At 39.5% G+C, this 18452-nt stretch overlaps 1 protein-coding gene across 4 annotated transcripts in view; it reads left to right on the forward strand.

Annotated features, from left to right (window-relative positions):
• The window catches only part of LOC132116172 (SH3 domain-containing kinase-binding protein 1-like), a 57325-nt gene that overhangs the window by 22910 nt on the left and 15963 nt on the right, over positions 1 to 18452 (forward strand). For 3 of the 4 annotated variants that reach the window (XM_059524828.1, XM_059524830.1, XM_059524831.1), the window contains exon 3: positions 18291 to 18414. In XM_059524828.1, the coding sequence (XP_059380811.1) occupies positions 18291 to 18414 (124 nt within the window). The remainder of the gene's footprint in view (positions 1 to 18290; positions 18415 to 18452) is intronic. The other variant, XM_059524829.1, reaches the window with a different exon arrangement.

Consider the following 18452-nt stretch of genomic DNA (forward strand, 5'->3'; position numbering starts at 1 on the left):
TAATGGGCCGGTCAGTTCTTGTCCTTTCTGGCAGATTGGTTCAGTCATGCATGAACTCCAGCTTTCTGTTTTGGTGATGTGATAATGGACCGATAATTTAGCCTCTTCTGTGATTAAATGAGCGATGTAATTTAGAATAGACAGCCATCCGTTCTTCACAAGTGCTCATGCCTCATGCTCATTTGGACTCATGCCATCCCTCTGTTTGCCTGCTTTTCTCCTTCTCTTTTTTGATCTCTATTTCATTCTCTGATTCAAGTCGACACAGCTGGCAAGGATGGTTTCAATATCATGTTTTTAAATTAAACTCTGATAATCTGCTATTCTCTGAATTCAAATAAGGAGATTATGTTCTGTCATAAATGACCTTTAACATTTAATTTTCCTCTCTTAATTTTTTTTTCTGTCCTTCAGGGTAATTATAGTTTCAAAATTTTATTTTTATTTCATTTTAAATTTTGGATTTCAGCAGAAAACTTAAATGCCATAAAGAGTGCTTATTGAATATATTTTTTTTATTATTAGTTGCATTTATTCAAAAATAGTGGTATTAGTATTTTATACCAATATAATAGCATTATAATAAAGTAATATATTATAAAAAAAATTTAGGCAGGGTGAGATGAATGTTTTACATGTATTACGTGTGTGTGTAGCATAGATCAGATTATGATGTCATCATCATAATGTGATCTCCACCATAACCAAATTAATGCCATCAAATACTTATTGCATACTTACAACTTGCATACTTCGCCACAATCGACAGTGAAATGTGTAATATATGTGCGATCCCTGCTACATTTAGCATTAAATTGCAACGACCATGACTCCAGCATCTCCAGTGTATTTATGATTCAACAGCACAGGCTCGATCTGCTCAGATCCTGTGTCAGATGGTCTGAAATGCAGAACAGTTAATCACTGGAATTGGCAAAGTTTACATTCATGGCATTGAATATTTGGAATATATTCGTGATGAGCTTAATCAGATCTTTAATTCTTAATTTAATTCTTAAATTCTACCATTATTTGTTGTCATTAACGAATGTATTACAGAGAGAAAGAGAGATGACATATTTATTAATGTTAATAAAAATTTTTGTCCACTGCTTGTTTTTGTCTTCATAGCATAAACATGCTGTCTGTAAGGGGCTTTAGATTTTACTTTCAGCCTTTTATGCCACTTAGATGTCTAACTAAATGTGTATGTTTTTCTGCATGCGGTTGTCATTTCTACCTATCTGTACTTTTGTATGTGGGAATGTGTGTCTCAGCATGGGGCTCTGTTGTCGCTTCACTGCACTGATAATCCATGGGGCGGCAGCTCTCAAAACTGTGTCACAGGCAATGATGCATTTCACCCTGAAATGTGGAATTCTGTATCCTGGACCCAGCAACCTGAAGCACTTAATGATATAACTGGGTTGTAGAGCATTTAACCTCCTAACCTGAAAGAGAGGTTTTGGTGCTGTGCTGGATTCTTAGAGTTTTACATCATTTATTGTTCTCGTTCCATTCTTCTGTTCTACTTAAAACTGCACTTCACTGCAATCTTGACATGATGTATTCCTAGCCACCACCACCATTGATAAAGACATTATGGGGGATTTCACAAAGCCTTGGAAATTTTTGAACATCTGTGATGGACTTATCAAATTAGCCAATTGAAGTTATAAAATGGCATGTGCAGAGCTACATTAGGTCGTCTAAACAATAAATAGCCTAGCCGACTTAAAGAAGCACTCAATTTGACAGTTTTTTTAAAGGGTTGAACTTAGGTAAGGTTACATTATTTTGCAGACACAAAAGTCCCTTTCTGTTGTCAATAGTGTAGCAATGCATGAAGCACAGCTCAAACAGAAGTTGTTTTCAAACCAAGCAGCTTTCTGTTGGTAAGCACAGCGAATTTGCATGACCAGTTCAACCCATTGTGAAATCTTTACACAGAATTCCTGTTTATCTGTATTCATATCAAAATAACTGAATTTTGCCTGTAAACAACAGTAAATGTGACCAAATCTTGAGAAATTAAAACTCTACAATCAGCTAGTTGAAGTGCAACCAAATGTGAAAGAACGCTGCGGTCTCAAAAAAAAGTTTGTTTGAATTTTGAAGGTAGTTAAAAGTACATTTACATTTAAATATATTCATTAAAGGGTTAGTTCACCCAAAAATGAAATTTAGGCTGTGTTTCACTCACCCCTAGTAGGGCTGGGCGTTATATCGAATATTAGCGATAATATCCTAATAATTTTGACGACGATGTAAAATTTGGAAATTTCGTGAATATTGAATATTGCAAATTCAAGCATACTTTCCCAAAAGAACACGCCGAACGTCCAAAAAAGGAACATGTAACTGCGGACTGCTCTATGCGCCTCTACTATGAGAGCTTTCATGAAAATGGTTGCCAGATAACACGAGTTTAAATCCTCAAATCATAGCTTCACTGTTTCAAAGGATACATTTTCTGCACGGTGTTTACTTATTTTAATCAATCTGGCAACTATGCGCACATGCTTACTCCTCATAGCGTAAGTGCCGCCGACGATGATCTGAAAACACTAACAAACTGGAGTTTAGCGATCTAATGAAAGCGTCGTACAGCCGGTCTGTGTTCTGTCATGAGATCTCGACTGTATTAATTGTGTTTGTGATTGCTGTATAAATGCACTTACTCGACTGCTGATGTTTGAATAGAGAAACATAGACTATGGCCATTTATTAGGGAATTTCACTGTTATATTTACCAGTTTTCATAAAATAGACTGAGAGAGTGCAAAAGTCTTTGGTATTCATTTATATATAAGAAATAGCTATGTGCTTCAGCAACTAGCTCCCCATCTAAGAGGGTTTTTTAGTGTCAGTATAGGAACATAGTTTTATGCCACAGAGCTTCTCTTAAAACCGCAGACAGTTGACAGACTTATGTTCTTAGCTTAAAAAAACACTTATCACAGTTGCATAGTTTAAATTGTGAACTGCATGCACTAAAAAGTTGACAGAATGCACTCTGTACTTATTTTACACTACTTCAGTTGCATATAGGCCTAGATATAATATAAGCAGTAAGTGATCACTTGGTCTAGATTTTTTGTAACTGCTTAAATTAGCTGTTTAATCTAAATTGTTTTTGTTGTTTGCTTTTTTTTAATGGGAAGAAAATCATGTTTTTTTAATTATTTAAATGCAAATGCAAACATATCAAGATATTTATTGAATATTGTTTAATTTTTGACAATACTGAGATATAATTTTTTTATATATACCACCCAGCCCTACCCCTGAGGCATCGTAGGTGTATATGACTTTAAACTTCAGACGAATCCAGTCAGAGTTATATTAAAATTTGTCTTTGACCTTTCAAGCTCTATCATTGAAGTCAGCGGGTGTTGCATTGCTTCAGTCCAAAAGATTTTAAATAAAAAGCATCAATCCATAAAAAAAGTGTCTCCATATGGGTCCAAGGGGTGAACAAAGGCCCCCTGTAGTGAATCGATGCATTTTTGTAAGAAATTATCCATATTCCAAACATAATAATCACTTAAATCTAGCTTGTGTCAATAGTTGTAAATTGAAGCAGCTCCGGGAGGATGACATATGAGGTCAGCTTTGCACATGCGCCGTGAGTGTCATGAAAACCAACGTTTGTTAACAGGAGCAAAAGAAGCAAAGTTTCCTTACCTTAGCAAAGGAAAACCTCCTCTTGGCTTTAATTCGAAATCCTCTGAAATTCTTCTTTAAAAATTTTCGTTTTGTATTTCTAAAACATTTGAAAAGTTGTTTTTTAGTTTTTGAGTTGCCGAAAATTTTGTGATCTTTGACCTTGTGAGCCATTATAAAGACTAACTCTGTCCCTCGTTTTCATCTGCTGAATATGAAAAAATTCAATATGGCTTCTAACCAGGGACCAAGTCATTTAAAAATATACCTTAACATGCTAAATACAAGCTTTAACCTCAATCTAATGTAATTCTGTCAAAACATGTGAACTTATCATTGTTCAAGCTACTTTTATATTCAAACCTGCACAAATACCTGAGACTTTCTGGAATAAACATGGTTAAAAACAGCCATTAAGTCATGTTTTTGTGGTGCAGACATTTTCTTTCTTTCTTTTTTTTTTTACATACTGTCTTCTCATGTGAAATCTCTTTGTACCAGAGAAAATTATTCCAAGACTTTTTTTCGTACGCCGTGCAGCCTGATTCTCAGCGTGAGCAGGCCTGTGGCATTGATCAAAGAGCAGCGCCAGCGTACCAAGGTCATCTACGCTGTTGCTTATGAGAAGGCCTGTCATTACCCGAAGCACATGATGACTTTTTTCTCCTCCCTGTGTAGTAGAAGACCCGAGGAATGATGGGACGCTGTGAAAACCAGCTACTATTGACCATCTGGAACAGCCCAGTGAGTGGGGGAGAGGAATGTAGATCACACACACACACTTTCAGAGCTCTGTTAATGCTCTTGTGAACAGGAAGTCAGTGAATAGGAGTCTCGTGACAGAGTAGGAGCTGACTGTGTGTGTGTCAGTGTGTTAAACAGATAACTGTGTTAGTGATTCATGCATGCATAGTTGGCCAGTTTGAGATGAAGGTTGACTGCTTTGTGGTCTAAAGTATGTGAAACCCCCTTCTGATCTGTTCTTTTGATAAACAGACCCTTTCTGTCAGGTGAGTCTGATTAGGCCTTGGCTGCTCCCACAATGCTTTGCAGAACCACTGTTTTTGCTGGCATGTTTTTTTTATAGATCAAATGTATGTGTGTGCATACAGTAGCATTAGAAGGGGCGCACTGCAGAAGTTTGCAGCTATGTACTGTGGTTTGACTTGACTTGAGCTCTGTTGAAGCCTATGGCTTTGGCAGGAAGTGTATATTAAAAAAAAGTGAGCCTTACAGCTGCATGCCATAAAACTAGATGAGTGAGAAATGGCAGGTTGTGATTGTCCCCTCCACAAACACCATAGTTACCTACTTAAAATGATTTTGGTTGTAAAAATGACTTTTTAGTTGTGTATAAAATGTTTTACGGAGAACACTAAATGGGTTTTAATATAGCTATCCAAAGGTGTGAATATTTGTGTATAATATGGCAGTGATAAGTGAAACTATGTATTTTCCAATATCAACTAGTTAATGAATTGCTTAAATGATGGCTTGTTTACATTTTCTAACCTTTTCAAACTGACTAACAGCTAATGTACAGGTTGTTGCTTGATTATATGCTGCTAAAAATATCAGAACTAAATATGTATACATATAAGGAAAATTATGAAAACGTTTAGGTTCTGTGCGAAACATTAGTTAACTGTGCAGTTATCACTAATGTGGTCAGTTATCATTCATTTTCAGTTTTCCAGTCATTACTCCAGTTTTCAGTGTCACATCATCCTTCAGAAATCGTTCTAATATGCTGATTTAAGAAACATTTCTTATTATTATCGATTTATAAACAACTGTGATCTGGTTTAAAAAAAAATAGAAAGTAATAGAAGTAATTTTATTTCACGGCAACGATATATATCACAATATAGTGATTTCTGATTAAATAAGGTCTTTATGATATAAAAAAAAGTTTGATACCATAGAAATTGTATATTTCTTGTCACTAATACTAATAAAAAAACTAATACTATCTAGTAGTCGACCGATATGTGTTTTTTGACAGCTGATGCCAATGCCGATCTAGGAAAGCTGGGGGGCCGATATGATTTTAAAAAATTATTGATATTTAAGAAATTTGAAATAATTTGACAAATGATCGAAAACTAAATGTGTAAAAGAAACATGCTTATAATTTAGATGACAGTATTTTTCACAAAAAAAAAAAATTTTTTAATTCAAATATAATTAAAAAGAAAGTAAACACTGTAACCAACAGGGGACTCAGTATTCTGGGAAGTTTATGTGCACTGGAAATCATATTTTTCAAATAAAGCCAGGGTAACCCTCATTTTACATACAGAACAAAATGATAATGATATGAATATTACAGTGGGCAAATGCATAAAGCACAGCAATATTTGAAATCACATGTTTAGAGTTTAAAGCATTCAATTCACACAGACTGACCATCACACAGAGAACACGTGATCATTCTGGATTCACATACACACTTCACAAGATCTCACAGCTGGATTCGGCTAAGTTTGCAAGGTTTGTGAAATTAAATGTTCATTAGTCATTCAAAGATTTGTTTAAATTATATAAATTTGCTTAATGTTGACAGCAAATAAGAAAGTATTTTAATGTTTGCCTTTCTATTACTAAGAGGTCTAATATAAAAGCAATCATTATAATACTTTCTATATACATTCATTCCTTCGTTTAATCGTTCTGTCTGATTATTAGACAGACTTCTCTCTGTATTAGAAAGAACTGTTAATGACGTCGACGAACAGTGGAAGAGTGTTAGCACTCATATCATATGTTAGCACTGTGTGTGCTCAGGAGCTGCCACTCTCAGCACCGTCAAAATAAAAGTCCCGCCTCGACCACACATCGGCCAAGCAAAAAAACGTATAGGCTGATGCCGTTATTTGAAAAAAATATCAGTCGTCATTGGCAATATATCAGTCGACCACTAATACTATCCAAAATTCAAAGGTCACAAGACAAGTAAACAGTCAGCGATTTGACAATAGGACAAAAAAAAAGTGAAACAAATAAATAAGACATGCTAGATACGTTGTTTAAAGTAATCAAATGTAAAAACAATGCATATCCTTCACTTTGTAAATTTAATCTATATTTCTTATTAAAGCTACAAAAGTGATTTAGACGAGAGCAGTGAAAGATTTTCTCTCTTTTGTTGTTTGATTAACATGAATATTATTATTATTTATTTTTTTATTAGCCTACAAAAAATTCTTCCAATCTACTCATCCAATATCCAACTGATCCAATATACTGTTTACTGATCCAATATATGTGTTTTTGTGTCTGTATGATCCTCACCATTGTTCTTGCTCAAGTTTCAATGTTGGACCAGAGCTGGGTAGATTACTTATGAATTGTTCAGTTACTAATTAAAGATTACATGAAAAAAATTGTAATCAGTAATATAATCTATTAGATTACACATTTTTGGTAACGTAATCTGATTACTTTTGGATTACTTTTAGATTACATTTGTGCTAACCTTTATTTGATATCACATATATTCAGTTAGCCTAATCTTGTACCTTTTTGGAAATATATTTAAATATATATATTTAATTCACCAAAAAGAGCCACTATAGCTTCTTTTTCAAGTGCAATATATGGACAGTTAACAATTACAAAATACTAATTCTAATTTACCTTGCTGTTAGAGTTTGCTAGTAACACTGATAAAAACAATATCACATCTTATGATTTTAAAGCATATTTACTTTAATTTATTTAAGTAAATTTAGAAAACCAATATTGAAAAACATGAAAATGGTAAAATATTTAATCCAAAAAAAAAACACTAGAAGTGAATAAGACTGTATCAATGAAAAACATCAAACAATGTAGATACATTGCGAACATGAATTTTGAAAAAGACTAAACTCACACAGCGATGACATTTCTATCCATCTCAAACCATTTTAAGTGCAAAGTAACTATGAGGAAAAGTCAAACAATAACAACATTACAAAAATGAATATTAAAGTTCACAGCAATAACATTGCTAATACAGGGCTCGACATTAAGCTTTTACATGAAAAGTCCTTCCGACAAGTAAATCAATCATTCACTTGTCCAAGTAAAAAAGTTACTTGTCCGGGAAAAAAAAAATGTTAGTTCCTTTTCAGGAACTCGAGCTGCGTCGAAACGCTTTTGGGGAACGTCCCTGACGAGACCGACTCTGATTATCGTGTGCAATCAGTCCATCGGAAAGGCGTGACGTCACGGGCGGGGTGACGTAGCGACCAGGAAGCTATAAAAGCACGTGCCGTGCAGCTGGCTTCAGCTTCGAATCTGTCAGCAAGCGCTCTGTGTGTGCATGTCAAAGTCTGTCCTGTTGGTCCTATTTATTGTTGTCTGTCCCTTAGCCATTAAAAGATCGCTAAAACAGCTTAATATGCCAAAACAAAAGCAAAGGACCTAACATATGAAGGGCGATTCCAAGCCACGTTATAGATTGTGTGTTCCTCCCTGCGAGTGGGGATACACACAGTTTGTGCGTGGCTTGCCTGGGATCGAAGCACGCTGAGTCGGCTCTCGAGGGGGCCGACTGCCCGCATTGTGAACGAATGCCAATGCGGACGCTTCGATCCCGCAGGGCTCTCTTCGAGAAGTGAGCCTTCGCAAGCGTTCCTCGCGATGCCGGTTCCGCTTTCGCCGAGGCGAAGCCGCGCCGGCATTCGTTGGGTTCGCAGATCGATCTGCTGGAAGGTATGGAGACGGGCACGTCCTTATCTCCTACGTTCCCACCAGATCTGCCTGATTCCGGGGTTTGGAAGCCCGAGCTTCGGCTCTTCCCCCCGAGCGTCGGGCTTGACGCTCTGCCTTTCTTTCTCCGAGGAGATTGACACGGAGAGCGTCGGCGAGCTTGTAGTTGCACAAACAAAGTTGCATAAGCAAGGAGTTGGTTCTAGCACTTCAATGTGTACTTTATCACAATCTAGACCGTGTTTACTTGTCTGATTGTTTGATTATTTTTAAATTCTGAGGAATATGACTCTGAGAAGTCAATGTATCACTATATGTGTACTTTATCACAATCTAGACCGTGTTTACTTGTCTGATTGTTTGATTTCACTAAATTCTGAGGAATTTGGATTGCATTAGATTCTGAGGAATCTAACGACTGTTATCTAACTTCGAGAAGTTCAATATATCACTTCAATGTGTATTGTATCACAATCCAGACCGTATTTACTTGTCTGATTGCTTGATTTCATTAAATTCTGAGGAATATAATGACAGTTATTTGACTCATGAAGTTAGATGTACTGGAGGGACTGCTGGGCGGGAGCAGCCCCCTCCGCGTACAAACAGTCACGACTACAGAGGGCAGCCCCTACTGGGGTAGAGCGGTGTCCACCTCATTACACGGTGCCCGTCTCACCTCAGTGCCCTCGGGAGGTGGGTCTGCCAACCCTGCCGGAGTTTCAGGGTGCAGCGGCCTCCAGCGAGCACTACTCAGTTATTTCCGCCCGTGAGCGTAGCGGAGCTGGGATGCTCGCCTCCCCTTCGGGGGCCTCTTACTCCAGAGATCAGTCTCGAGAGACTGATTCCCTTAGTACATTAGCTAGCAGTGTGGAAACTACTGCCAATGTATCTCAATGGGTCCTGCGCACAGTGGAAAGACAATAGTCGGCCTCCTGCAGGCTCTGGTTATGGAACAAAAAAGTGAATACCCTTTTTAGGAAGGAGGCCATCGAGGTGGTCCCTCCTCTAGTCAGGGAGTCCGGGTTTTATAGCCGGTATTTCATAGTTCCAAAGAAGGATGGGGAGTTGCATTCGATCTTAGACTTATGTCATCTAAACCTCTCAGTAATGTCACTGAAGTTCAAAATGCTCACTGTCAAACAGATTGTAGCTCAAATCAGATCCGAGGACTGGTTTGTCACAATAGATCTCAAGACGCATACTTCCATATCCATCCTTCCACAACACAGGAAGTTTCTGAGGTTCGCTTTTGGGGGCAAAGCCTACCAATACTGAGTACTTCCCTTTGGCCTCGCACTCTCACCCCGCACGTTCACGAAATGTGTAGATGCGGCTCTGGTATCCCTCCGTATGCAGGGCATCCGCATTCTGAACTATATCGACGATTGGTTGATTCTAGCTCAATCAGAGCAGATGGCGGTTCGACATCGAGATGTCGTCCTCGCACACTTGGGGGAGCTGGGTTTGAGACTAAACGCCAAGAAGAGTGTACTTTCTCCAGTTCAGAGAACCACCTATCTAGGCGTAGTGTGGAATTCGACCACGATGCAGGCACGCTTGTCTCCTGCTCGGATCGAGTCGATCCTCACATCAGTCGAGAGAGTCAAAGAAGGCCAGTCACTCACTGTCAAACAATTTCAGAGATTGTTAGGGCTGATGGCAGCTGCGTCCAACGTGATACCTTTTGGCCTGCTGCACATGAGACCCCTACAGTGGTGGCTCAAGTCCAAGGGCTTTTCCCCGAGGGGAAATCCACTTCGAGTTATCAAGGTCACGCGGCGGTGCCTTCGTGCCTTAGACATGTGGAGGAAACCTTGGTTCTTGAATCAGGGCCCGGTGCTGGGAGTTCCTTGTTGCCGTGTAACGCTAGCGACAGATGCGTCCCTCACCGGTCGGGGTGCGGTCATGAGTGGCCACCCTGCCCGCGCGGATGCGGCTCTGGTATCCCTCCGTATGCAGGGCATCCGCATTTTAAATTATATCGACGATTGGTTGATCCTAGCTCAATCAGAGCAGATGGCGGCTCGACATCGAGATGTCGTTCTCGCACACATGGGGGAGCTGGGTTTGAGACTAAACGCCAAGAAGAGTGTACTTTCTCCAGTTCAGAGAACCACCTATCTAGGCGTAGTGTGGAATTCGACCACGATGCAGGCACGCTTGTCTCCTGCTCGGATCGAGTCGATCCTCACATCAGTCGAGAGAGTCAAAGAAGGCCAGTCACTCACTGTCAAACAATTCCAGAGATTGTTAGGGCTGATGGCAGCTGCGTCCAACGTGATACCTTTTGGCCTGCTGTACATGAGACCCCTACAGTGGTGGCTCAAGTCCAAGGGCTTTCCCCGAGGGGAAATCCACGTCGCGTTATCGAGGTCACGCGGCGGTGCCTTCGTGCCTTAGACATGTGGAGGGAACCTTGGTTCTTGAATCAGGGCCCGGTGCTGGGAGTTCCTTGTCGCCGTGTAACGCTAGCGACAGATGCGTCCCTCACCGGTTGGGGTGCGGTCATGAGCGGCCACCCTGCCCGCGGTCTGTGGAGTGGTCGCCATCTAACATGGCACATCAATTGCCTAGAGATACTAGCGGTCTATCGAGCATTGAAATATTTCCTCCCAGACCTGAGAGGTCACCATGTGTTGGTGCGCACCGACAACACATCAGTGGTCTCTTATATCAATCACCAGGGGGGTCTGCGTTCGCGCCCCTTGTACAAGCTGGCACACCAGATCCTTCTGTGGTCCCAGGGCAAGCTCCTCTCGATCAGAGCAGCATATATTCCTGGGAGATTGAATGTGGGAGCAGACATACTGTCGAGACAGGGGCCGAGGCCCGGGGAATGGATGCTTCACCCCGAGGTGGTGAAGCACATATGGAGAGTATTTGGTACAGCCCAGGTGGACCTCTTTGCGACTCAGGAGACATCGCAATGTCCCCTCTGGTTCTCTCTAGTTCATCCAGCTCCTCTGGGACTGGACGCTATGGTACAGACCTGGCCGAGGCTTCGTCTGTACGCTTTTCCCCCTATCGCTCTGCTCCCGGGAGTTCTGGCGAGAGTACGCCGGGACGGGGTCCGTCTACTACTAGTAGCCCCGTTCTGGCCGGGCCGAGTATGGTTCTCAGATCTAGTCTCGCTCCTCGACGGCTCTCCGTGGGAGATACCGATCAGGACAGACCTACTCTCACAGGCGCAGGGCACGATAATTCACCCTCGCCCGGAGTTGTGGAAGCTGTGGGTGTGGCCCCTGAGGGGGCACAGCTATTAGCAGCTGGTCTCTCAACCGAGGTTGTTGAGACCCTACTCCAATCCAGAGCTCCCTCTACGAGGAAACTGTACGCCCTGAAGTGGAAGCTCTTCACTTCATGGTGCAGAGACCGCCAGCTTGACCCAGCAGACTGCCCAGTTGGTACAGTTCTGGAGTTTTTACAAGCCAGGCTCTCTGCGGGGTTATCCCACTCCACCTTAAAGGTTTTCGTGGCGGCCATAGCTGCTTTCCACGTCCCTTTCAATGGTCAGTCAGTGGGTAGACACCCCCTAGTTACACGTTTCCCCCGCGGTGCGCTGAGGCTGAGACCTCCAGTACGATCCCGTGTTCCCCCCTGGGATTTGGTTGTGGTTCTAGAGGCTCTTTGTAAAGCTCCATTCGAGCCAATACAAGATATCTCAGATAGACATCTGACACTTAAAACTGCCCTGTTACTGGCAATCACCTCACTAAAGAGAGTTGGAGATCTTCAGGCCCTTTCGGTGGCCCCTACCTACTTAGACTTTGCCCCTGGTATGGCCAAAGCATTCTTATACCCTCGAGCGGGTTACGTTCCGAAGGTTCCCTCTGTTACACCACAACCTATCGTACTGCAGGCCTTCTGTCCTCCTCCCTTTCGGGAGCCAGACCAAGAGAAGCTAAACTGTATGTGTCCAGTGCGAGCACTGGACGCATACGTCCACAGAGCTGCCCTGTGGAGAAAATCAGACCAATTGCTTGTTTGCTACGGTCCTTCTAACAAGGGTTCTCCTGCCACCAAGCAGACCCTTAGTCGTTGGATAGTCGAGGCTATCAACGTCTCCTATGAGTCCTCTGGTCTTCCCCCTCCTTTGGGGGCCAAGGCCTTCTCAGCAGGTGTGTCCCGCTTGGACATCTGCAACGCTGCGGGGTGGTCCACGCCCTCCACATTTGTCCGATTTTACGATCTTGACATGCGAGCCACGCCGGGCTCTTCTGTTCTCTCGTCTTAGCTGTGCTCTTTTGACTACACACTAGGCAGGGATTTGGAAGTCTGGCAGCGTGGGCACATCGTTCCCCAAAAGCATTTCGACGCAGCTCGAGTTCCTGAAAAGGAACGTCTCAAGGTTACGTATGTAACCCTAGTTCCTTGAAGGAACGAGACGCTGCGTCGCAGAGCCATACTCCCGGCACCCCTGCCGGCGCTTGCTTCCCTACTCGAAGCTGAAGCCAGCTGCACGGCACGTGCTTTTATAGCTTCCTGGTCGCTACGTCACCCCGCCCGTGACGTCACGCCTTTCCGATGGACTGATTGCACACGATATTCAGAGTTGGTCTCGTCAGGGACGTTCCCCAAAAGCGTTTCGACGCAGCGTCTCGTTCCTTCAAGGAACTAGGGTTACATACGTAATCTTGAGACGTTTTTTGGCACAAATGTAATTTATTCTGAAGCAGTCTAATCAGTGCTCTATCAGGTATTATTTTAATTACTATATTTTTGATATTTGTCTTAAATTGATTGCTGTTACACTTTATAGCTTTATAAAGGAAAATATTTTCCTAAACTGATTAAATGTAGATGTCTACATTTACGTTGAATTCTTAAAATGTTATCAATACATTAAATTAGAATAATTAGACATTATGGTTGTTATTATTGAAATATTATCAGTATCAACAAACTCCATATGTCCAAATGCATAAATAATGTTATTAGATTAATTTTTTTCTTTTTTGACATACAAAATATGAGAAGTTGAGAAAATGCAATAATACTTTTAAATATGACATTAAACCACCAGTAGGTGGTGGCAAGTCACTGTTTTAATGAGTGAATCAGTGATTCAACCGATTCAACCGAAGCAAGTAACCGTTTTTATAAATGGCTCACCATGAAAAAGTAACTGTAGTCTGATTACGAGTATTTTAAAAAGTAGTTTACTCTAATTACAAGTACTTGAGTTTTGGAATCTGATTACCTAATCCAGATTACATGTAATCCGTTACTACCCAGCTCTGGACCTACTATGTGATCTCCAGATGTACTTTGGCCCCTATGGGCCTGGCTCTAATACATTTCCATGGCAGTGACAGCATAAGGTATACAGGTAGACCATTACACATATGCTACACCATCTATGCTTTAATTAGATTGGTGATGATGGAGCTACATCTACCTTGTTGTAACTTGTTTACCACTCTCTAACTGAAACTAAGTGTGGTTTGAATCATTGGTTAAAGTCCATTCATCCTTTTAGAGAGGAGCTACAACTACTACAAAAACATTATTCAGGACTGATTACTGAGCTTTTATCAGTGATAGTACTCTACACGGAGAACAATAGTTACAATAAGGCTTGCTTCTAAACACTGTGATGTATTCAGATGTTATCAGAGTTCATCAGCTCCATGCTGATGGCTGGCACGGGCCGATCCCAAGCACAGAGTAGGACTTAGTGAGATGTGGAGTCTGGAGATGACATCAATCAATAGGACTGTCTCTCTGCTAACAGTGACAGAGAACTTAGCACACTAATAAACAGTATAGTTAATGGCCTGCAACTATTTTGATAATCAAATCATTTTCCAATGGTCTTCAAAGAGTGTCAGATTCAATTATATAATAATGTGTGCTAAACAGTGACTCCTTTGATTCCCAAATCAGTCTATGCCAAAGGTTTCTTAAAGTAATGGGTTACCAGACAGAAACATCAATAAATAGACACCAGAGGGTGATTTATAGTGTTAAAAAAAAACCTTTATATAAAAAATTAATTTGGGTATAATTTTATTTTTTAATTTTATATAAGGAAAATTAGTTTGTATCTGCTTATAAAGTGTTAGAACCATTAAGGAAAAAAGAAATAAAACTAGAATTTATACATATATAAATAATATAAACATTTTAAAAATAATAATAATACACTAAGAATTTTTTATTTTGAAAATGTGTTTTTGTATTTGTCTATTCTGTTCATCAGTGTTAAAACCATTAAAGAAGAAACCACATCTTCCCGATTTAATTTCTTATTTAAAAAGAGAAAAAGGAATGGATGCAAAAGTACACAGACTATACACAGACAGTTCTGCAACACATACACACACACACACACACACACATACTTCCTTCTCTAAACAGTAAAATTCTCTGTAATAACTTTACTTTGTTTTTGACAGAGTTTTGACTGAAATGATTGCATTCAGCTGCTTTTTGTGCTCATTGGGATTGATGTTGACATGCATGGACACATTCAATTAAATGTTCACTTAAATCTATTTTCTGGTCCACCAAATCAGCATGAACCATCATAAACCAGCTTGAGCTAGCATGAAGTTCTTCTGATCTTTTAGCAGGTCGGTTGCTGTGTGCTGTTTTCATCATAAATAACTTGATAAGGCAGTTATGGCAGAGTGAATGGAATTTTGTTTTCAGGGTTTTTTCTTGGAAAGAATGTGTCTGGGATACACACAAATGTGTTCACACACACACACACACACACAGCAAGCAGCACAATACAGACATTGATGGGATCCAGTGTGGGATATTCTGCTCAAGGTCAACTCTTATTTGCTATTGAGGGCTCTTTCCTTTTTAGTCTATCTGGTTATCTCTCGGCTTCAAGCAAATGTGTGTGCTTGAGTGTATATATATTGGTTTTACCTCTCAGTAGCATTCTCTCTAACTTATATTTCCTATATTTCCAGGCAAAAACGGCTTCTTTTTAGCTGAGTTAAGCTAGGCTTTAAGTCACACCGTGCGCTTGTTTAGCATTTTTTTTTCTTATCTTGCTCTGACTTTAACCCTAATTCCATATACCAGTGTATTTCTAAATGTCAGCAAAATTAGCTTTTAGCAGCACAGTATATGCATTGCAATGTTTGTTGTTTCTCTTCCAAGAAACCTGGCCAAAATTGCTGATTGTCTTTTATTTTAAGTGTCATATTTAGGTGTAGATGAGCAAATACTTTAATAACTAGGGATGCACATAAGTGCTGCACGGGTGCACATTCATGACCAAAAAAAAATAATTAATGGTGTAAATAAGGTCAGACTGCTAATTTATATACTGACCTGGTTTTGGTGTGATTTCACAATCCCTTTTTCAGATCGACTAACTGTAATATTGTCTAATATTTCTATTAGAACTGAAGCCATATATCTAAGGTATACCCTGCTGGTTTCAATGCAAAACTTTGACATTTCATTCACTGACACGCTCCACTTGGCAGTGCTAAAACCAGCAGTGCATGTCATACTTGCCGGAAACCCGATATAAAAACCCAATATAAAAAAAAATTGATTTTAGGTTGATTTTAGGTTTAAAAATGATGAAAATTCAGATAAAACTGTGGCGTGTGAGCACCAAAACAAATCTCCAGATGCTTTCATTAGAACCAGACTGAAAAACATATGTGTATCCCTGTTAATGACTTCTTCACTATACAAAACATTGACATCAAATTGCTAATGTCAGGAGAATCCTGTGCTCTGTATTAAAGTTCTTGTGCAAGTGATTGGTCTGCTGAACGGATGTTAAATGCATGATGAATCACACAATTATTATGCTTGAATATCCTTTCTGAATGCACACATTTTCACTGCTACATTCTCGTTTCACGCCTAGACTGTTCACTGCTCTCTCGCTCTCTCTCCTTCAGTTTATCTCTCTCTTACACACTCAAGCAGTCGACAAAAAGAAAGCTAACTGCTGTAACCTTATTTCACTCCCTGGCTTATAACTTTTAAGTGTTATATTTCTGCACAGAAAATAAAATCACATTTTTTTTGTGTTTTGGTGAATGTTAATGAGGTTTTGAACTCATTTCGAAAGCTTGGGAGAGGCTTTTCTGAAGGATACGTGAAGACTGGATGTTTTGTAATAAAAGACCATGTGAATCCAAAATTAGAACTGTATAGTGTGCTGTCGATATCTAATAGCTTTAAAACCATTTATGTTTTTATGCACTCCTAAATGTTGATAAATTCACGTATAGCTTTTAAATATTTAAAATTAATAAGAAATGGACCATATGTTAACCATAGACCTTGTTTTAATTTTAAAAATCAAAAGTCCGCTTTTGTAAAATTGCAAATGGCTTGAAAATGCCCTTTCTCTAATGTATTTTTGGACAAATGAAACTATTTAAAATAAAAGACAAGCCTTTGAATATGTTCTGCCTCAACTTCCCGTTTCATGTCCTGAAGCATGTCATCACAGGAAAAGAATTGCATATATTTAACCATCATATAGTGTCTTTAATAAGGGCTAAAGCTGAATGTAGACATGAGTCAGATTTAAAATATTTAAGCTGTGCTCTTGAAAATGCAGCTTAGATGTATGTTGCGGTTTTAAATATTGTCCACCTGCAGACTGACAACTTGATCTGCAAGTATGAAGCATCCAGAAAGCAGATAGTCTGTTCTTATTCCTCTAAATAAATAACCATCTCAGAGTGAGTGAGTGCGTAAAGCATGCAGAAAGAACTTGCAGCGAGAGCAGAGAAAGATAACATGCAGGAAATTGAGAAAGGATGACAGCTCTATGTAAGCCAAGAGATGCTCGAGATCTCTGCAGTTCTCTTAACCTTTGCACACATCTTAAAGACAGATACCTTAAATTCAAGCTATGAACAGAACGAGAGAATAAGCGACCATTGCACACTGAAAATATCATTATAGCTTATTATATTACATGAGCTCTCCAAACAACCCCAGACCATATCAGACAATGCATGGTCAGTTTGCTGTCCACAGTGTGATTTGCATATATATTGTTCATTACAATACAATGTAATTAATTTGTAATTCACTTCTGCATAATTACTTACCCCTTTGACCATTACAGGTTACCAAGTCAAGATAAAAATGAGTGCATTATCGCAGATTTGGTATGAGGAGTATATAAAAAATCAACTAGGTCAACCGCCTCTAAAGGGTTTAACCAGATTGCCTTACTGTAAAATGCTTTGTAAAAGTGCTGAATTTAAGACATATTGTTGACAATTACTATTATGCAAAGGAAATTATGACAATGAGGCATTTTATAATATTTTATTATATAATATTTTATGATTCATGTAATATAAATAGAATTAACATTCTATTTAAAATATATACCTTATATTTAAAATATCGTTAAAAAATTTTAATATTTTCATTATTGATGTTATTACTATTATTATTTAAAATGTTAATATATTTTTGTTCGTATTTAGTATTAATAAAATTATGGTTTTTAAAAAAGCCGTTTAGGTTTCAATGTGGACTTCTTCATGTGTATTAAACAGACATGCGTAAATAGACTACTAAGTTATTAATTAGAATTATTTGTATTATAGTTAATCACCAGCCATATTTAAACAACCTTAACAGCTCTAGTGGAGGGAGAGAGAAGTGCAGTACAGACGGCTACTTCTGCTAACAGACGGACAAACAGATGGAGAACTGTTTTAAAGCTGTGTGTGTGTGTGTGTGTGTGTGTGTGTGTGTGTGTGTGTGTGTGTGTGTGTGTGTTGGAGGTTGATTCTGAGTCACTGTACGCCCATCCAGGAAATGAGCTCCTCTCTGCTTTGCTGCACAGAGGCCTATATCACGCCTCTCTGTCTGTCTGTCTCTGTTTTACACACACACACAGTGGATGAGAATGGACTTGAGCTCCCTCTAGAGTATCTGTGCATTAAATCCCCCTCTTCTATTTTTAGGAGATAAAGAAAGACTTGAAAAAAGAGGTGAGGAAGGAGTCCAGCTTGGCCGGATCAAAATCAGACTTGTCCAATGGCAGCGCCAGCCCAAAATCAGAACCCAGCCTCAGACCCGCCAAGAAAGGTAGAGTATCTGATCTGTTCCTGATCCGAAAAGTAGTC

The sequence above is a fragment of the Carassius carassius genome, chromosome 35 (genome assembly GCF_963082965.1).
Source record: "Carassius carassius chromosome 35, fCarCar2.1, whole genome shotgun sequence".
Lineage (NCBI taxonomy): Eukaryota > Metazoa > Chordata > Actinopteri > Cypriniformes > Cyprinidae > Carassius > Carassius carassius.